This window comes from Lampris incognitus, chromosome 16 (assembly GCF_029633865.1).
Source record: "Lampris incognitus isolate fLamInc1 chromosome 16, fLamInc1.hap2, whole genome shotgun sequence".
In the NCBI taxonomy this organism is placed as follows: Eukaryota; Metazoa; Chordata; class Actinopteri; order Lampriformes; family Lampridae; genus Lampris; species Lampris incognitus.
Window position 1 is genome coordinate 19,683,922 of NC_079226.1, and position 22,173 is coordinate 19,706,094.

The 22,173-nt window shown below is 45.9% G+C and overlaps 1 protein-coding gene across 1 annotated transcript in view; it reads right to left on the bottom strand.

Moving 5' to 3' along the window:
- The window catches only part of esrrb (estrogen-related receptor beta), a 50,282-nt gene extending 28,723 nt beyond the window's left edge, over window positions 1–21,559 (bottom strand). The window contains exons 1-3 of the mRNA XM_056295780.1: window positions 21,510–21,559; window positions 17,204–17,272; window positions 4,474–4,883 (exon numbers count right to left, since the gene is read on the bottom strand). Coding sequence (XP_056151755.1) covers window positions 4,474–4,883; window positions 17,204–17,272; window positions 21,510–21,559 — 529 coding nt within the window. The remainder of the gene's footprint in view (window positions 1–4,473; window positions 4,884–17,203; window positions 17,273–21,509) is intronic.
- Between the last annotated feature and the right edge of the window lie 614 nt (window positions 21,560–22,173).

The window sequence follows — 22,173 nt, forward strand, 5'->3', positions numbered from 1 at the left end:
CGCTATGCTGTCGCTTTGCCTGCCAGACCGACGCTGCAGAAGCGACCCTGTCGGCCGTCCCTCGTGGACGCTCCTGTTTATGGGAGCGTTTTTCCACTGTCCTCTCGTCCCCTCTACCCCGCCTCCCTTTTTCAGAGGGGTGCAGTGGGTGGGGTGGTACACGTGCACATGGGACACCTGGCAGCTAACTAAGAGACCGTCTCCCTGTCCTGATAGCATGCATTGTAGAAACGCAAACAAACAGGCCCTCACACTGTGCCGCACCACCGTGTCCACCTGTCCCACCAAGCCACCGTGTCGTCTGATGTTCTGTCAGGGGAGGCTTCTCATAGCTCAACACAGCAGGGGGGTGGGTGGGGAGGGGGAGATACGCGACTTATTTTTCATCTCTGCATTCGTCTTATATTTAGAGACCGCTTAGGAGCGCGTTCCGGCATCGGGAACAAAGCACACGACGAAACGGGCGGTGCTTCCGACGAACCACCAGAACCTTTCCCGGGAAAGTAGGTTAACGCACCTATTTATGAATGTGCGTCGGGGTCGAGCTACTGAAGGGTAAGCCCTGAACCAGAGGGCCTCGCCGGGGTTTATCTGCCGTTACAGAGGCTACGACACGGCCACGAATAACATTACGGACGGGGAAGGAGAAGCGGGAGATTTCCTTCTTTCTTCTCCTGATATGTATCTGTCTCAATTTATTTTATGGCTTTTCAGGACCCGTGCCAGGGCACAGAGGGGGAAAGTCAGGTCTTGTAAGTAAATTACAGTAAAATGGCAGGTATTTCTCATGAAAATCTAAACTGACTTTTACAGGCTTACTGTCAAGGTCTATTACTTCATATAAAAAAGAGGGCCACTGAGTTCAGTTGGTTTTCGAGCAATTTTACACTTGGGTTCAAAATGGGAAGAAAATATGGTTCAATAAGAGATTTATGTTTTTGATTGGTGGGGCACGTGAGGTGCAGGGATGAGGGCATGATTAGGAAGCCATGAGAACAGGGGCATTTCTGGGATGGATGGTAATATAGGTTGACATTAATTTGGAGCTGGCCTTGACTAATGTAACTATCTCCACGTAGGAGTTCAGGGGGCTTTTTCACTGGATGAACAGGTGACAGAAGATGGATTTTCCATCCCGTTTTGTTGAAAAGGCAGGGGCATCAGGTCTAGTTTCCTTCCACAAACCCCGAGCAAGTGCAGGAGAGAAGAGCAAAGCAAGTGGCAGCAGAGGGAAATGAAGACAGAAAGGTTACACAAATATATATATATATATATATATATATATATATATATATAAACCCCGAAAAAACCTTTGCGTTCTTGTAAATGTTCAAAATCTTCGGGCTGTACAGAAGCGACCTCGACAATTTTGACTGTCATCAAAGTACCGCACTGCTGGGGCGTCTGGGTAGAGTAGCAGTTGCCTACTAACATGGGGATCAGTGGTTCGAATCCCCGTGTTACCTCTGGCTTGGTCGGCATCCCTAAAGACACAATTAGCTGTGTCTGCGGGTGGGAAGCTGGGTGTGGGTATGTGCCCTGGTTGCTGCACTGGCGCCTCCTCTGGTTGGTCGGAGCGCCTGTACAGGGGGGAGGGGGAACTGGGGGGAATAGTACAATCCTCCCATGCGCTACGGCCCCCTGGTGAAACTCCTCACTGTCAGGTGAAACGAAGCGGCTGGCGACCCCACATGTATCAGAGGAGGCATGCGGTAGTCTTCAGCCCTCCCTGGATCGGCAGAGGGGGTGGAGCAGCGACCGGGACGGCTCGGAAGAGTGGGGTAATTGGCCGGATACAATTGGGGAGGGAAAAAAAAAGTAATGCGCCGCTAATTAAATTGCATGGATGAATGTTACGCCGGGTTGTTCGTGCCGGAATAAAACCATAAAACGCACGCATCTTAGAAATAAAGACGACTCAAGAGCGAAACGGAGCTTCATTTGCCACGGTGAATTTTCCATACGGGCGTCAGAGGGAGCCGTTCGGTGGTGCACAAGGAGAAAGCGCGGGGTGATAAAGGAACTGTCATGTACACAATTCCCATTAACGCAGCACGCTGTTTGCCCTGAGAGCTGCTGTATCTGAGAACACAAATGTGATAAAGGGCCAGAAAAGACAGCTCCTTTGTTTTCTTCTCATTAGAAGAGGCCGTCTCACACTCCACCCTTGACTGCCTCGTTATTCCTTTAATTAATCAGTTCTCATCAACGGCACCCTCTCCTCCTTTCAAGGGCTCCACATACCTCTATTTACCCCCCCCCACACACACACACCCCTCAAAGTGGTCCTGCATGTGGTTCTTTTATCATTTTGGAAGGCTTTCACCTGCCCGCTCCCCTCCTGAAAAAAAAATGGAGGGGAAAAAAAAAAAGGGCCCCGCATCCTCCTGCATTTCTCTGCCCGGGACCCCTGTCTGATTATTATGCCATTAAGCCTCTCCTTCTCTCCTCTGAAAGAGCAGCCGGGTCCCTCTCCAATCTAAAGAAGTCCTGGGTTTTTTTCCCCTCCTTTCCCTGAAATTACCCGGCGACGCGTGCCTGAGTTTCTAATTGGCGTGCCCGTCCCTGGAGACGGCCCCCTCCCTTCCTCCTAATGAAAAGCCTCGGCCTTAATTACACTTTCCAAACGCTGATTGTTATTGACAAAACTCCTGTGGCTCGGACAAACGACGGCAGATTAGCTCCATTACAGGCAGCCCTCCAAGAGCAGAAAGAGAGGGATTTCAAATCGACAATGCAAAGTGAGGAGGACTAAAGAGGAGAGCGCTTTCAGGTTCTTCTTTCTTTTTTTTCTTCCCCCCTCTCCCCCTTTTCTTTTCATGTACCTCCCTCTTAATTGTTTGGGCCATTGCTCCGCTTAAGATGTCTCTTTCTTCCCCCAATGCCTCGTTTTTGTTCCATTGTGTTGCCATCAGTGTATTTTTAGTGAGGGCGGACAAAAGCCATGTTATGTTACTTCAGAGAAAAATGTTCATCTTTTGTCAATAGACAGGGCTGCTGATGGCGGCATGGGTAAACAGGAGGATTTGGCTTAATGCTTTTGTTTGCCTGCAAAAGGTACATAGACTGTCTAAAGCTGATAGGGATGGAAGGTCCAAAATCAACACCTAATATCAAGACAGCCTGCACTCCATATAATGTCTGCACATCGCCGTTTCATTACTATGTATGAGTAGCTTCTTTTCTGCAACAATGGCACAATTCATATTTTTGTCAACAATTTGTTCAAAAGAAGTTGAAAGACTTAAGATTTTTGCATGGAGAATTAATGTTTTTCTTCGGGTTTACATGATCCCACTTTGAGATTTCCCTACCTTCAGCATCCCCTACCTTGTCTTTTATGGATAAACACACATGACTTAGACCTAGGTATCTGTGCCCATTGTGCAGAATGTATTTATTATTTATTTTGGTTTCTGGCTCAATAATATCTCAGTCCCCTGATTAGTCTGGGACTGAGCACACAGCGTCACAGTAGGGGAGCCTCTCACTGCCTGTCTAATGGGAAGCTGTGATACATCAAGCCATGCAGATAGGTAATCGCACCTTTAGTCCCCAGGCGGAGAACCCGCACGCCGACACTCGGAAACTCTCACACACACACACACACACACACACACACACACACACACACACACACACACACACACACACACACACACACACACACACACACACAGGACAGGGTTAATAAGCCACACTATCTGAGCCCTCTACGGCATCTGGGCAAACAGCCCTCACACGCCGCCAAATCTGACCTCTGATGATGATGTCCTGACCAGTGCACCCCCTCCCCACATCACTGACCCTGACTGATGATGTTGTCGAATTGTCACCAGCAGCGCCCCTTGTCACAACATTCCAGTTTATACTGCAGCGGCTATAGACATGATGGTTTTATAGTGGGTCTCCTCTGCCTTTACCACTTTCCTTTACCTGGATTAACTACATGTAATTCAATTTCTCTGGTTCGCAAAGTAAAGTTGTGCATGTTGTGATGTGAGAAATGCAAACACACTGCCAGATTTTACTCTCGTGCTTTGACTTTTTGCAGAACGCCAAAAAAAACAAAAAAACAAAAAAGCAAAAAAAAAAAAAAACCCAAAACCTATATGTCAAAGATGAATTCAGAACTGTATGCTCGTCACATTACGGTGTACTGCACACACTTGTTAATGTTGTACTACAGTAGTTAAAGGCAGTGGGCTGTGCAAGAGGGACAAGACCGAAGATAGAGCCCATTTTACCTAGGGGGACTTTTGTCCTCAGGCGAAGAAAATTACTCGTGCACTGGAGTGTATTTTGAAATTGTAAATTACTTGTGTGTTTTAGTTCTGAGAGTGTTTGCATGTCGTTGTGGGGATGCTGGTGCCTCGTGGAGAGTTTTTTTGTCTGGCAATGTGGTGACGCGACACAATGACTTGTACTGAGAGTGTTCAAGGGTTTTGCAGGGGGTGAGAAGGGGGGGGATACCTTGTATTGTCCTTTTAAAAAAGGCTTTGCAAGCCTCACATGAGGCCACGCCATAGTGATACCCCGAGGCTATGTCTCCACAGACCAGGCAGAGCCTCTTGGGGATGGAGTTCAACATGTATTCGCACTTTATGGGCGAGTCCTCCATGATGGTGCTGGAGCAGTCGTCGTAGCGCTTGCGGCACGTGCCGGCCCCGAGCCCACCTGGAGTGAACATGGGTGGTGAGTCCATGCCGTTAGAGTGGCTGTTCATGGCACTGACATAGCCGCCGCTGGCATCCGAGTTGCCGCTGGGGCTGTGATGACTGACCGTGTCGATGACTGAGGAGGGGCTGGACGGCTCCGTCTTGATGTAAGACCCGCAGCTGGAGGGCAGGTGCCGGTCATCAGCGGCCATTCTATTCAGCAGCCTGCGGGGGAGGTAAGGGAGGAGAGAGGGATGGGAGTGCAGGGGAAGAAAAGAAAGGGGTGATGATTAGCGGAGCTTTTCAGATGAATAAATGAATCATATCAACCAGTAAGTGTGACTGACCAAAAAAAGCTAAAATAAAAAGCCATTTTGTCACTGCTCCAAGATGTCGAGAGCTTGGCAAACTAATTGATCTGCTAATTGCTGAATCTGTTGTCGCTTTGGCACAAAAGTATCTGCTCAATGAGAAAAATGTAAAGCTAAAATGTAAGTTCACTGATGTTAAGCAAAGAATACATTAAAGGCATTTCATATATTGCACTGATGCAGCAGGGATTCCTGCAATATCTGCATCAAAAGAGACACAACAAGCCATGTGCTATGGGTTTTGTATCTCACACCACCAAAGTATCATTCCTAGCTCCCTTTAGTGGCGCACTTGTGTTTTTTGGCCAAGTGTTGTACATAACTTTTTATACTGGTGTGTTGTTTTCTCCTACTCTCTCTGCTGCTCTGTCTCTCTCAGTATGTCCTCCTATGTGTCCTAACCTTCCCCATGAACCAGCGAACCAAGTGAGACGATCCTCAGCGCCTCATTAGCCACATATCCAAGCAGCTGCAAACATGCCCCGGTATACAAACACATAAACACACACACACACACACACACACACACACACACACACACAGTGAAGGAGCATCAGAGAAAAATAGAAAGGCAGAGACGGAGGAAGAGAGTGGATACACCTCGCTTTAAAACATAAATACGCGGGCATTTGGGTAGCGTAGCAGCCTATTCCCTTGCCTACCAACACGGGGATCGCCGGTTCGAATCCCCGTGTTACCTCTGGCTTGGTCGGGCATCCCTACAGACACAATTGGCCGTGTCTGTGGGTAGGAAGCTGGATGTGGGCATGTGTCCTGGTCACTGCACTAGCGCCTCCTCTGGTTGGTCGGGGCACCTGTTCAGGGGGGAGGGGGAACTGGGGGGAATAGCGTGATCCTTCCACACACTACGTCCCCCCTGGTGAAACTCCTCACTGTCAGGTGAAAGAAACCGCTGGCGACTCCACATGTATCGGAGGAGGCATGTGGTAGTCTGCAGCCCTCCCTGGATCGGCAGAGGGGGTGGAGCAGCGACCAGGACAACTCGGAAAACAGGGTAATTGTCCGGGTACAATTTGGGAGAAAAACGGGGAGAAAATTTTAGAAAAAAACAAAAAACATAAATACACACATCTTTTTTAGCACCGGGCATCTCCATCGCTGAGCAGAGTAGACCTTGGCTTGTCTCCTTGAGTCAGCAGTCAGACAAGAGGAAACATGATGGCAGGATATTGACTTTTTCACTATCTGCCTAATAACTGTTTTTGGAGTACATATCATCGGATGGTGTGTTTGCGTGCAGAGTTGAGTGAAGCCTTTTGGCTGCTGGCAGAAATACAGTCCTAGCCCTACATGCCTTCTTTGCCTGGAGAAAAACAGTGGCAGATTTTTCTCTCTCGTTTACCTTACAGAAAGACTAGGAAAAGAGACTGAGGGGAAAAAAAAAACTTAGTATGGACATAGAGGAGATGGATAATTCAATGTATTGGGGACGCTGTGTAGACATAGTGACCTGTCAGGGTCGAGTCGAGGTCATGCACATACGTACACACATACCCCTTTGCATTAGGTACTGCTGTAGGGGAGAAAGGTCACCAGCGCTTGCCTACATTAACGAAATTGAGTCTTGCATGGCTTATGCAAATATAGACACAGTGGCTCCTGGTGAGTGGCAGCTAGACAGCTAAGTTTTAGCTTAGCACATTAGATCTATTAGCATATTGCCAACTAATGGCAATGTTTACATACTTGACATGTCACGCTACCAGAAGCACTGTGAGCGGAGAATGTGGCCCGCCAGGTTTTCATCCTTGGCCGATGGACAGCTGTCTGTCCAAGAGCACTTGATGTGAAACAGAAAGCAGGAGGCCTCCGTCACATCGGCCTGTCTCTCCCTTTCTGGGGCTGATTTAATTGTAAGGGTGGGTGACGGTGGGGTTCAGGCCCAAGGGTCAGCGGGTCAACCTTATTTTCTCACCCCGGCTTCCTGGGCCCGTGGAGATGGGGGTCAGCGTGTCAAATTAAATCTCATTCCCCCGGTTTCCCTCCCCACCGTCATGTATATTCATCGGAGCTCCAGGTGCCCAACACCTCTGGAAATTCAGAAAAAGGTTAACTGCTAAAATAAATAATAAAAAAATGCCCCCTGTTAAAACCGTTGACCTTGTGGAATAAGCCCTTTGGCTGAGCACTTCTGGGTTTCTCGTCTCGATATAAAGCCTACACAATATAAAACCTAGATATACACCCTATACACCTACCACTTTGCTAGCTAGAGCTTGGGAGCCATATTTACAGTGTTTCTCACAGTAACAAGACATATTTAAGTGAAAAGACTCTGAAACATACCTGTAAAAATTAAATCCAAGTTCTTTTATTTGTTTGGGATTGACAGTTTTGAAATCGATGGACGCTTGTGGTCAGCCCTCAGCTAAAATGTCCTTAGCTGTACTGAGAAATTGAAAAAGTGAATCCATTTCATGCCTTTCTAAAATAGAACATGCTCCTCTCGATAATGAATGCAGATTGCATCCCCCTAAATTAATGCAGGGATATGTGTTCTCTGCTTTATGTTCTCTGTTTCAGATGGATATGTGCACCTGTGTGATAGGGCACCTGCACTCGGCTTATTAAAGGCTATATATTAAAACGCAGGCACGCAAGATGGCTCCATTTAGCTTTTATTTCACAAATTCAGAGTAAGCTTAACCCCGGTTCAAAGGTCATCTTAAGGGTGACACTTAGCATAATTGCATAAGTGTCTTAACTGTTTCCCCTCCAGCTCTGTGTGGTCATTTATAATAAATGTGCTGGCTGGAATCCCCTTAACTCATGCTGCTATGACACATTATACTACTGCTACGCTTATGTTTTTAACAAGCTTGCATATATTGATTAATGATACTGAAGGAATACTAACCACTTGAACCTGGCATATTAATCAAAATAGAATGAAATATTTCTATAAATATTCGTACTCTCCGATGGGACAGGTCCAAATTAAATCTATAAATACCAATGAATAGTAAAATGAATTATGAAAATTAAATAGTATGACAGCAGCAATAGTACCGATAAATAATTCAATATGTGGGGCAGGTGCTAATTAGCGTGCATGCTACACAGACAGACAGAAGAGGGGAAGGAAAAAGGTCTGCTGAACTGACTGAGACATGATGCTGTAAAATCTATAGTTCTGTCTTCCTTCCTTCCTCCCTTCCTTCAAGGTAAGAGCTTTTCACATTCTGCTGCCTGGCTGCCCAAAGGAGCAGCGCTCGTCAAGGATACAGTATCTCTGTCTCCCTTTCTCTCGCGCCGTTCCTCCTCCTTTTGTTCCCTTTGTACTGATCAAAATTCATGCTGAGTGGTGGGTTATGGGCCCGCAAAAGCACACTACGCAGTTTGGTTTTAATCTGATTCCACCTGGCCCTCCTAACAGCATTTCAGATCCCTAATATCATTCCACTGCTGCCGCCGTGACCAGGATTAGCTGGCCTAATGATCTGGGAGTCCGACTCACACTCACTCGTCTTTTTCCTCCAAGAGGGGAATCGAGGTGCACTCGCTATCTCCCACCCCCCACCCACCCTCCACCACCACCAAGTCACAGCACTTCTCTCATCTGCAAGCAAATTTCCGAACACAGCCTGACGGAGCGGGAAGCCAGAACTGCACAGGATATAATTGCACAAATTTGTAGGTGTTTCTGTTGAGAGCCTCCGGCTCACACTGGCAGCACACTAATGTCCTTCACTGTTCTGAGTAGCAGCGTTCTTCTGATTCACCGGGGCTGCATATCACGCCTGTGCAGCGCAAACCCACTCAAAAAAAACCTCAAATCAAAGAGTGAACAAGTTTCTGATGTCCTTTTCTTAACTCTCAAGGCCGCCAGATGCCAAAAACATGGTTTTATAACATTTATTAACCTCATCCCGGAGTGTCAGCCCCCTGCTACCTGATCAGACTGGGTGACTGGAGGGGAATTGTGTGTGTGTGTGAGAGTGTGCACATGCACACACATGTGTATGTGCGTGAATGTGTGTGTGTGTGTATGTGTATGGGGGGGGGGGTCGACATCTGCAGGCTGGGTGACGGTGATATCAGATGCCCCAGTAGGGGCAGATCTGTCTGGAAGGCCCCAGGCGATGTGGCCTGATAAGCCACTGGCCCCAGAGTCAGCACGGGTAGGACGAACTCAATTAGCTCCTGACAGCCCTCCTCTCAGCCCGGCGCAGCCTCCCCACCGCAGCCAGGGCCCACTGGCAGCTGCCACGCTGACCTCTCCTCCAGGGGCCACTGCCACCTCTTACCGCTACGACGCGCAGCCAGGCACTCAATTGGAGGGAGCGGCGACCATGCTGAAAAAACTACACCCAGCGACTCGAGCTGCGGAAATACACGTGTGTAACTGATGTGTGTTCTCACTTGGGAACATGTAAATGAAAATGGAATAGGGGCTACAGGAGGGGGTTGCAGCAGCTCTGGGGAAGGACCCAGGGAATGGAGACCCCCGACACCCACCAGGGTGAAATATGGAGGACGCCTCTCTGCGTTACTGGCTTTAGGTTAATGACCATCAAGGGAATATGGGGCCAAAGCACCCTCGGGGCAATATATGTGTGTTTGTGTGTGCGCTTGTGTACTTATGTTTAAATGTGTATTTGTGTCTGTGTGTGTGTCTTTGTGTACATGTGCATATATATATATATATATATATATATATATATATATATATATATATATATATATATGCACGAGTCTGCGCCTGTGTAAGCATCATGACAGCATGCATGGGCGTGTGTGTGTGGTGTGTAAATGTGTGTTTGAGTTAAAGAGAGACTAGGAAAAGTAGATTGAAAAGCAGATATATGGCGGTGAGGAGGTTGATGGCAGTGGTTTGGTTCGAGGCGGGCCTGGCACTCCACAGGGACCCATTCTAATCTATGTCTGGGAAGAGCCCCTGATTTTGGATTTTCACATTCATTAGTCCTGCTCTGGCAGAAACAGGAAGGGGCAGGACAGAGGGGTGGGGGGGTGGGGGTGTGTGCAGGGTGGCTGGGTGGTTGGGGGTGGGGGCTCTTTATTAACGAATATGCCAGCCACTCAGGAGAGCCTGACAGAGATTTATGATGCACAGATCTATGGATACAAACAAAAGAGAGGGAGGAGAGGAGACAGACAAACAGACAAAGGGAGGAAGGTAAAAGAGAGAGAGAGAGAGAAAGACAAAGAAGGAGAGAGACTGTCTATCGTGCCCATGGAGAGCAAGGTCCCTGGATCAATAGCCCATAGGCCAGGGGCTGGTGCTGGGTTACCACTGGGGGGGGGGACCATGCTGCTCCGCGGCCGGGGCAATTAAGTTTTTCAGTCTCCAGCAGAGGATTATATTTAGCCGCTCCACAGCCATGTCACTGCAGTCTTTATAAAGCCATGAGCTCACTCCACTACGACAACATGAACCCCACGCTCCAGCAGCACCACAAGATAGTGCTGGACAAGAAGCAGATCACATCTATCGATCCCCCCCCCCTTTCCCCTTCCTTCCTGTCCCAGAGATGCTGCTGGCAGGAAAGAGCGAGGGCCTCTCGTGATACAGACACTGCCGTTTGTCTGACGTAAACTGTCTGAGCCACAGCGGGCGGATCTTGTTCTTATAAAGGGGCTGAGTTGAGGATCCTCACAGCAGCTTTAGCTCACGCGAGGGTTATCCTGGCTGGGGAATGCTCACATCGCCTCAGAAGACACTTATTTGTTAAGTAAAGAGATGGCTTTTGTGCATTGTGCAGTATATAAGGTTTGCTTTTTTACCAAACTTAATCTGTAGTTTGCATTGCATTCATGTTGTATGGCATTGGTGTGATCTAACGCCAACTAAGAATGTTTTATCATAACTACAGAAAGTTGGGATGATATACACACACATATATATATATTAGTAGTGGGACTTGATTAAAAAAATTAATCGAATTAATTATGGGCTTTGTAATTAATTAATCGTAATTAATCGCATTTTAATCTCATATCGATATTTGACACCAGAAGCAACATTTTTCAATTCAAACAGGTCTTGGTAGATGACTAAATCAATGAATAGACACATACATAAGTTTAAACAACAAAATCCTGTTTATTTTGTTCAGAACAAGTTTGTTTTGTAAGCACAGTACTTTTTGTAACCCCTGATCTTCTACCACTGAAAGTGGTCTACAGTCCACAGCAATCCATTTCGCCAGTGAGTTTTTTAATTTATCAGACGCGGACTTACTCATCTTGGCTTTGAAACCCGTCATCTGGTGGAGAGTCAGTTGGCGACTCTGCTTGGTTGTACTAGGAGCACTAGCGTTAGCGTTAGCTCCGGTGTTCGTACTAGCTGCAACGTGTTTCGCATTTAGGTGGTACCGGAGGCTTGAATAACAGCGGTGGAATGCAAACTCTTTGTTGCAGAGTCTGCACACAACAGTGCTCCTATCTAGGCTTCCATCCGACCGGTTTTTAATCGTAAATTTCCCATCCACAGAGCTAAGCAACGCGGTATCATCCTTGTCGTCCATCACATCTGTTGTTAGCATACTAACTTGTTAGCCTAACCTACTCCGCCTTCCGCTTGACTGACGTCACTCGGTGCATCGGTATAATCCGTATGCCAGAAACGAGTGCACTGAGAAGCGTTCCGTGTTGACTGGAGTGTAAATTAAAATGCGATAAAATGCGTTAATTTTTTTTAACTTCGTTATTTTTCTTATAATTAATTATCGAATTAATGCGTTAAAGTCCCAGCCCTAATATATATATATATATGTAGTGGGCTTTTTTGTGGCTTTTTCACCCCTTTTTTTCACGGTTGTATCCAATTGCACCACTCTTCCGAGCCGCCCCAGTCGCTGCTCCACTCCATCTGCCGATCCGGGGAGGGCTGCAGACTACCAAATGCCTCCTCCAATACATGTGGAGTCGCCAGCTGCTTCTTTTCACCTGACAGTGAGGAGTTTCACCAGGGGGGCGTAGCGTGTGGGAGGATCACGCTATTTCCCCCAGTTCCCCCTCCCCCCCCAGAACAGGCGCCCCAACCGACCACAGGAGGTGCTAGTGCAGCGACCAGGACACATACCCACATCCGGCTTCCCACCCGCAGACACAGCCAAGCATGTCTGTAGGGACGCTCGACCAAGCCGGAGGTAACACGGGGATTCGAAACCAGCAATCCCCGTGTTGGTAGGCAACAGAATAGACCGCTACACCAGCCGGACGTCCCTGTTATGATGGTATATTGTAATTACAAATCAACACTAACAGTGTTATTAATATGGTAATGGCGTCTTCCAAAGATAATAACAACAAAGTTAAGACTGTCTGTTATGTCGTCAAAATCACTCTCTGAGGAGTGAGATCAACTTGATGGTTTTCCTGCAGTACGTTTTGTGACTCAAATCTCCCATTAATATTTTAATATGTCCCCAAATATTGACTGAAATGTCCAAGCTTACAGGGCAGGATTACCTCCAAATGACTGTGAATCCTACTTTACTTTTGGTAATACTTTCTTAACATACTGAGAAACAGCACGCACTGAGCCAGCAGCAGTCAACAACAACAAACTACTGAATAAAACGCACACCAAACTTATGCACTTCAGGGTTTATTACATAATGATTAGGGTGGCAATGGTAACTAATATGCAAAGCACATGAAGAGTATTTGTGTGCCAGAGTATGTTACATACAGTACATTCCTGTGTGTGTGTGTGTGTGTGTGTGCTTCAGTATTACAAACAAAGAGACATATTATTATAAAGGGTTAAGGCTATTTAACAGTCCAGTGTAAATCACAGGTTTAGACACAGTGACTGTGCGTACAGGCAGACAGAGGCAAGGAGCCATGCATGAAATTACTTCATTAATCTTCCTCTGATAGGCTGTCCTTGTTTAGGGGGGAACTCTACCTGCTTAAAACAAAGAGCCCATCCTGCCTCGGCCATAAATTACCCCCTTCATCAGAAGAAGAGCCAAACAAAAACACAGAAACAAACATGCATACACACACACACACACACACACACACACTCACACATATGCAGGAATACGAAATTAACAAAATTAACACAAAAATTAGCAGGTTGGGATTTGTCATTGTGCAAATATTTGCACACACTCATTGTGCATTCACAGCACAAAGGTAAAATCCCAGTGTGATGTAATCACATTTGAATATCAACTTTTGAATTTTTTTTCAAAAATATGGCATGCACATTTAAATTTTTTTACATTTCCAACCCTCTTTTTCAAAATCTCATTATTACCGCCCACAACATTGGTTAAGAAGGTGTTTCCCCTGGCTGGCGGAGGCAGACTAGGCTTCTCCCCATAGTCTCTTGCTTTTTACAGGCTCATCTCCGCCAGCTGCCCCTCATTCCCCATAAATAGTGCCGATAATAAAAAAAGGCGGGTGGGTCTAACTGATTTATACGGTGGCGTCCAGCAACACGCCATTCAGGAATAATTAAACTTTGCTGATATTTCCTGAATTAATGTGTCTCCTTCAGGGGGCAATCTAAACATACATCTCGGCACACACCACTGCTGGTGTCACCATGGTCTGAGGAGGAACCCTCTAAGTGGCAGGTTCAACTACTGGCCACTCAACTCAGCCATTCCATTTCATTTAGCCCCGCCAAGACGCTAAGCAGGCATTTTATGCGAGCATGTTTTGGCGGCTGATGGACGAATGTGCACACAGGTACAAACTCATATAACGTGCAGGCAGCCGAGCAAACAGGCGCGGAGACAAACCAATCAACACACACACACACACACACACACACACACACAAACTACTTTTTTGATCACTACCAAATTGAACAAATGGAATTAAATCACTGCATCACAAAGAGTACAGTTGTGACATTTATAACATTAAAAAACATTTTTCCTGGACTCTTTTCTCATGAATGACTGCTTTCTATATCCCCCATTGTAGGATTTCTTAAGAAAAAGACACACAGCATACAAAAACACACAACATCCAGCCACCCACCCCACCCTCGCTCCCTCAACAGTGTGTTCCTCTGTGTGGGAACACACTCCAGATGTGCAGCTGGACAGGCTTCTCCCAGGAGGAGTGATGAATAGAGATTTAAGTTAAAATGCACTCACAGGTCACCACAACGCGCACACACACACACACACACACACACACACACACACACACACACACACACACACACAGGGACAACATGTATAATGGATTCTGACTGACATAGAAATGGTATTGTGTTGACATTAGAGTATGACTTGAAATTGAGAAAAATGATAAACGTGTTAACGTTCCAAAATATCAACAACAAAAAAAAAGAGGAGAAAAATAAAAATCAAGACAGATCACAAGAGGTAAGGGCTCAATCTGTTATATCTTGTGTTGCGCCGTTTCATTGCATGGTAGAAAATGGCCAATCAATCCAGTGCAACAACAAGGATGTTCAAATCCCCATGCACAGCTGAGTGAAAATACACGTTCACACTGCCAAGTAACTGTTAATGTGTGTTTTGAAGACCGAGATTCAGACAAATACTCCGCTTCGGCGTTTTCTGTCATAACTTTAAGGCTTGCAAAACAATGGAAATTTCGAATCAAAGCAACCGCTATTGTTTTGCAGAACGACAGCATCGCCTATTTGACATGGGCCAAGGGACATGAACACATCAATAGACAATCCAAGTCACCCCAGTGAAAGTAGGTCTGCATGCACGCGGAGGCGCTGGCGGCCTGCTCTCTGACATGTTAATGGCTGGTTATTGGTCACGTCTGGTTCCCATGGGCAAACCAGGAATGTGCGACAGTGGTTCTCTGTGGGAGACCTGACACACACTGTAACTACACGCTTCACGACAAGACCGGGCGCCATCTACTCCTCCTGACCGAAACGTCGCCGTCGCATCCCACGGCTTTAGTTTGACTTTACAGTCCTGCACATTTTAAATGCATTTCTATGACAATTGCTAAAAAAAAAACAACCTTTCCAGACAGCCATGACGGTCAAAAAGCGGTTCCGGGTGTGAGGCTTCGCAGGTCTGCAGGCCGTGTACGGTGCAGACGTGGTGAAGCTGTCGGTAGGAATCAGAGCTGCTATTGTGACGGACAGTTTCGATATTGATTTCATAAATAAACAGAGCAAACCATCGATCCTAATGTTATTTTGCATTTCAATTACTGCTCCAAAACATAACCTTCAAACGACTGGCCGCTCAATACCAATCGCATTCCCCGATAAACGCCGGCGTAGTCATGCAGCCTACATCACGTTTCTTACCAAGTGTGAATTAGTGGATTTAGCATTTTCTCTCCAGGACACTTGAGACCCGGGGACTTTAAACGCATCGGAGCTATCGCGAAGTCCTCATATCCGCCAAGCATTTATGCAAACATGAACAGAGTTAAAGCAAGAAGCCAGGAAACAGTATGCCATGCAGAATGGCACGCACAGCAAATATTAAATTTCAATCATCTTCGTTTTCACCAGTTACAACCTTCACCTGCACATACCGCAATCTTCACCTGCACACACTGTTAAAATGATTTACATGCATGTTTTCCAAAAGACCTATCCTGAGTGTGGATGCAAGTCTTTTTTTTTTTATAGCTATTTCTGTTAACTTCTATGGTAATTCAGTCCATGTGCTGGTACGTGTGTGTGTGTGTACCTGTATCTGTGCCTGTGTGTGTGTGTGTGTGCTGATACCTGTACCTGTATCTGTCTGTGTGTGTGTGTGTGTGTGTGTGTAAATGAAGAGGGGCCTTTTCCGTGTTGGAGCAACAGGAAGAAGTGCTGACGCACCGTGTCAGTGATAGCGCTCCGTTGCCACAAGGGCATGAGAGCCTACACAGGCTAGCATTTTCCTCCTGGACTAATGGACCTGGTTATTTTTAAACAGATTCTCGCACTGCGGTGAAGGTGTCCAAGGTTACTGTGGACAAGATATCAGGAGGGATGTGTGCGGAGACGGTTGGTGGTTTTTGTGCGGGGCGGATGTTGTGAAACGGCCAGACAAGCATGGCGGCTAATCGCCGAAGCCTAGAATGGCAGAACAACACACAGGTCGAGTGTGAGTCACCGTGTCTAAAATAAGAGAAAACTTCACTCCTGAACAACAATACTACTCATCATGGAGCCATGCTGCATGCCGCCAGGTTTATGCAATGCACCTTCTAAAAATAAAACAATAAATCATAAACCGCACACTGTACAGCACATGTTTCTACACACACACGGACAGACACACACATACACACACAGAGGGACACACACACACACACACTCACACACACAGAGGGACACACGCACACACATAGACAGACACACACATACACACACAGAGGGACAGAAAGACACACACACACACACACACACACACACACACACACACACACACACACACACACACACACACACACACACACACCACAGACACACACACACACACACACACAGAGGGACACACGCATGCACACACAGAGGGACATACATACACACACACACAATGTGTAAAACATAGGATGATGACATACGCTCACACACACACACACACACACACAGGGACACACACACACACACACACACCAGAGACACACACACACACACACATACCACAGAGACAGACACACATGCACACGCACACACACACAAAACACATTATGTAGAACATAGGATGATGGCATAAGCTCACACACACACACACACACACACACACACACACACACACACACACACACACACACACACACACACACAGCAGTGAGGAATGTATGCATACATGAAACATTGATAAAGTGAAGAACCCGGTGTAATGTGGAGACCAGGTCGTTTGTGACAGAACAGGGCTTACTCAGTACTGCATGGTAAGCTAACGTTTAAACCTTACATCATCTCCCAGCTAATAACCTGGGCAGTGGCGATGCCCGCCTGCCTGCCAGCCTGCCAGAGGGGGGCAGGTGACTGTGCGTGAGGAGAGGATTTAAGGGGTTTGAAGTGGCTGCACCCCAAAAAGCAGGCCCAGCCCGCTAACAACTGCAAACACAGCCACATAACAGTGAACAGCGAGAGGGTGTCAATACACTCCAGAGAGGGATAACAACCCCCCTCCCCTCCCCCACTAAAGTCAGGCTGAGTGACATATTTACAGTGGAAAAAGAAGAAAAAAAATGATACGCATATGCAGGGCTTACCAGAAATGAGAGGGCTCCAATGTGGCCAGTGGACTGAGTAATCGCCCTAATGAATTGGACAACGAAGCCCTGTTGGTACAAGGAGATGCATTTAGAATTGGGTGACAAATTGAATTTAAAAACATTAGGTTTTACCTTAAAAGGCACAAGGTTTGGCACCTCCTCGATGCCGAGGGAAAGGAGGAGAGTGGGGGGGGGGGTGAGGGGGCCGGTGGAAGAAGGGGCTCGGCTGGGCAAAGGGCCGCGTGGCTGCAGCTGCGAGAGGCCACCGGCTCCCCGGCTCTTAGCGGGACGGCCACACTCGGCCAGGAGCCTCTTCTGGTAATGTATTCTGAAACCAAATTACCGTAAGCTGATCCCATCTGGATAGTGTCTAAGCAGGGCTGCTTTGGTTACCCACCACTGCCTCTGGCCTGCGATAGCATCTCCATGAAGACAGCAAAAATCTGATTAACCCAATAACACTGAAACACTTGGTCAAAGAGCAAAGAGCTTTTAACTTAAGATACACTAATGCAATTCCCTCGCCTTGTTTTCCGAAACCTAATAACAACCCGAAGAATAAGGACGAGACCGGAGGCTGGAGATGGGCGTTTGCTGACTTTAATGCAGCAAGCTGGGAATGAAGTCAAATAAATTGAAATCTAATTCATCAATGTGTGTGCTAACTTCTGCCCCTCTAAAAATACATTAAAAAGCTTTTATTTCACGAAGGGAAATTGGATATTTAGTGTATGGCAATTGCTGGGCGAGGGCTTGGGGGAAAGGGTGTTGATGGAACATCTAGCATCAGAAAGAAGTCACGTCTCAATTTACTGCTGCTCAGGCTGTGTGTGTGTGTATGTGTGTGTGTGTTTTCCAGCAAGCACAGATGAACTCAGACTGACAGTGCTCAGCGTTGGCTGATTTGTGAGTGGTTGCGCAAACAGCCACCGCGATACTAGATCAACAATAATCTGCCAAACTCGTATGTGCTCTATCTCACTCGCTTGACCTGGAGAGATTTAGATGCAAACAAGTCGCCCAAAAGCAACAGATTAAAACTTAATGGGCGACACACCGACGCCAATAGAAGAAACCAATTTCGAGAAAATAACACGTACAATTACGAACGCAAGTTAAAGGGAGACGGGAGTGTTATCACGATTTTATCTGGCATTGACCCTCACGTGCTGGAATTTCTGCATATGACAAATTTTGCACACTCGCAACAAGGGTGCAGCGCTCCATTCTGCATGCAGAAAGTGACAGTTTCAGCCGGTTCTCAGTCGGTGACAACGCCCCCCCCAGGTCAATCTATAACGTGTATACTACAGTGATTCTACAACAGTGTTGTGCTAATTACATGGGGCACATACGTGTCCCGCTAATCCTCTCACCCAGTGTCATGACCACACTCCAGCTCACGGTGAGGGGCTGCAAATACCACCATACAATTAGCAGAGTAGAGTTACTGCACTGCTGGACTAATTACAATAACACACTCACACAGCTGCAGAGTGCAGCCTGCAAATAAATGCTTATTGGTAGGTGAGCATTTAATTGGGATGAAAGTGTATGTTCGCCTCTATTGAATTTATTGCAGTAATTTTTTATTATTGTTTATTTTTTTTCTATAAACACGTTTTACAGTGGTGAAAATTTCCTTAAGCATGTAAATCAATAAGTTTATTTTATTATTTTTAACTAGGGCACAATAAGCTTTGCATGGGTACGTTACCTTTGCACAAAACCCGATTTTGAATTTTAAAATGTTTATATTCCTAAAATATCCTGAATATAATGTAAGAAAATCAAATCGAGCTTTTTTGATTTTCATATGCATGGCATCATTAATCAATTAATGCAGGGGTTTTTTTCTTCTGTCATATACAATAGTCAAAACAAATACTGCAGTGATTTGCAACACTGCAACTGGCATTTCTTAATAATAATAATTAAAAAAAACCAAAGCAAAAAAACACAAACACCATCAAGTAAAAGAAAAGAATCAAACCTGAAAGAGTATTTTGTCTACGTGAGTTTGTGTGAATTTTACATTTGAGGATTGAAAAGTTCTTTCTGGTCTATTTTTTTTTTTTTTTTTTCATGTTTACCTTCTGTTGAAAATAAACAAATGACGTCTTCTGGTTGCTTAATACGTTTCTTTGTATATGAATCAGGAAAAAAGTCAAATAAAGCCAAAAAGCATCCATTAAAGAAATGGTTCAAGACAGAATTAAAAAAAAAAAAGTCAAATGTAGGACTATATGAGTATTCATTTATTTCATCTGAATTATGAGATTATTTGATTGAGGGATCATGTGACCATTCTGATGAATTTGTTTAAGATTATTATTATTACAATAGTCATAATAATAACAGTAATAATAACGCATCAGAAACAGTGTAAAGGGTGTAACGGCGGTAATTTTTAGATTTGATATCAAATTGCCACATTGAAAAGTTTTACCATCACATTTAGGGGAAGCTTGATAGTATGTGCAGGTATAAGCACCTGAAGAAAACACACAGTCTAAACTGCATTACCTGTTGTGTCTCAAAAGTTCCTCATCACACTGTGGGTGAGTGTTATTTCATACTGGGGCGTACCTGAGAGGGTAGAGAACTTCACTAACCCATTTTAGGGGCAAGACACAGAAGATCATGGCATGCACGTCTTAGGAGTTAATGGGTTTTCTGCATGGGTTTGTCTGCGAGTATGCAATGGTTAAAGGCCAAAGTGGAGAGTTTCTAGAAAACAAGTGAGTGATGCATTGCAAAATACACCGACATACTTCTGTTCTCTCACCTCACACTGAATTAGATGTGCACCCTGCTCAGGATGCAGGGCAAATTATTTGCTTTAAAAAATGAATGGATTGATTTAAAAAAAAAGTACTGCTTAGGTTCTGCACTGTTTAATCGTGCAGGGTGGTTTTAAGCACAGTGATCAGCTACAAAATCAGTTTTTGGCAAATGACTGCAAATGACTATCAATGCATATTTTAAAATTAGCATCTACATTAAAATTGCATGTTTAAAAAAAAGTGCTTCCCTGGTGTACCAGTAAAAAAAAATGCTGACTTGTCTAAATGACAAAAAAAGTAAGAGGATAGGCGGTTGTAATTTATGCAAGGGCTTCTACCACTCACCCCTCTTCAGGGATGTAATGAGAAATATCTTTTTTAAATAGGCTGGGTTAAGATAAAATTCTCACCAGGCCATAATAAAAGTTTTTTTTTTCCTATCCTGTTTTCACACTGGACAAGATGAACATCACTTTACTGTTGGATGAAAGCATAACTTGTTTCCCACCAAAACAAACCATTTCCTGTGACTAACAATTATTTATTATCTATGAGATGCAATATTGATTTACCAGTCTATATTGCGGTAAGTACACCCAGATTCTCCCCGAGCAGCCTGGAGCTGGGGGACAGCCGCTCGCCTCGCACGCCGCTGACAGCGATGGCGCTGCCAGCTCGCTGGGGTTACAGGGTCCTCTCGTTGGTCTTTTTTTTCCTTTTTCCCCCCGCCTCTATACAAATATCGCAGAATGTAATCCATCCTCCCCAGTTCAAACGGATTCACTTTAATCCCATCTCCTTAAAATAATATTCTCATTCTCCCCGGGTGGCCCCGTCCAGGAACAAAGCCACTGACAAACAACCTCCTAACTTGACAGGACAGGTTTCCCCAAATTCTTTAGGAAGAAATACACACATGGCGGCGGGGGAAGCTTTAATCGATCGGACATGCTTTGAGTGAAATATATAAACTGCCACATGATGTGTTCTGCGGAAGGAATCTGCTATTCAAACACACACACACACACACACACACACACACACACACACACACACACACACACACGTCCATTTGCACCTGCCCTGTTGCTCTTCTCTGTGAGGACCCTATTTTACAGGGTTTAAGAACCCGGGGGTAAGTCTGCAAGCGCCCGCTAACGAGTGCGGGTGGGTGTGAAGGAGGGAACGGGGAGGGAAGGCAGCAGAAAGCACAGTGCATCGCTTGCTACCGGCAGTCTAAAGTTGAGAGCCCGGCTTTGGCAAGTCCGTTGTGGAGGAAACAAAACAAGTTTAAGCAAGACTAAAAGAAGAAATGAACATAGAGGGGGGAAAAAATGAAAGAGAAAAGAGATGCAAGAGCATGCCAAAAAAAAAAGAAAGAAAGATGTAAACCCGTATCACAAAAGGCAGGTTAAAAAGAAAGAAAGAAAGAAAGAAAGAAAGAAAGAAAGAAAGAAAGAAAGAAAGAAAGAAAGAAAGAAAGAAAGAAAGAAAAGAAAGAAGGAAGGTGCACCTACTGGTTATGATAGCTGAGAGGGTCTGGAAGACAAAGTTCTGAAATGTCCATCAGTCCAGTTTTAGCATTCCAGGAATGAGAGGAAGAGGAAAGAGGAAGCAATTGAGACCCGCTTCTTCCCCAAATGATTGCACAGCACCCTCAGAGACAACGCTGCTGAAAAGCCCCTCCAGCGCTGCTCCCCCCAGCCTGCACAGGTATGTTGGACTCTGATGGTGTGAGTGGGCGTGTGTGCGTGGGCATGTGTGTGTCCGTGTGTGACTGTGTGCGTGTTGTATGCGCGGGAGAGGGAGAGAGAGTGAGAGAGAGACAGAATGTGTGCCTGAGTGTATGCGAGTGTGTGTGTGTGTGTGTGTGTGGTGGGGGGGTGGTGATGGTGGAGGGAGCGATAGAGAGACAGAGAGGTAAAGGGGGTGAGAGAGAGAGAGAGAGAGAGAGAGAGAGAGAGAGAGAAGCGCAGGCAGCGGTGGATGAGTGCTAAGATGGAGAAAGCATGAGAGAGCGAGCGAGAGGAATGACTCTTTCCATGGTCAGGATAGGGCTCTTTAAGACTCAAGGGCTTGATGAATATGGAACAGCTGCTGTTGGCTGGCTCTGAGGGGCAGGACTTAAAGCGACAGAGGGGCCGGCGGAGCACAGAGGAGGAGGGCTCCCAACGCTTCCAT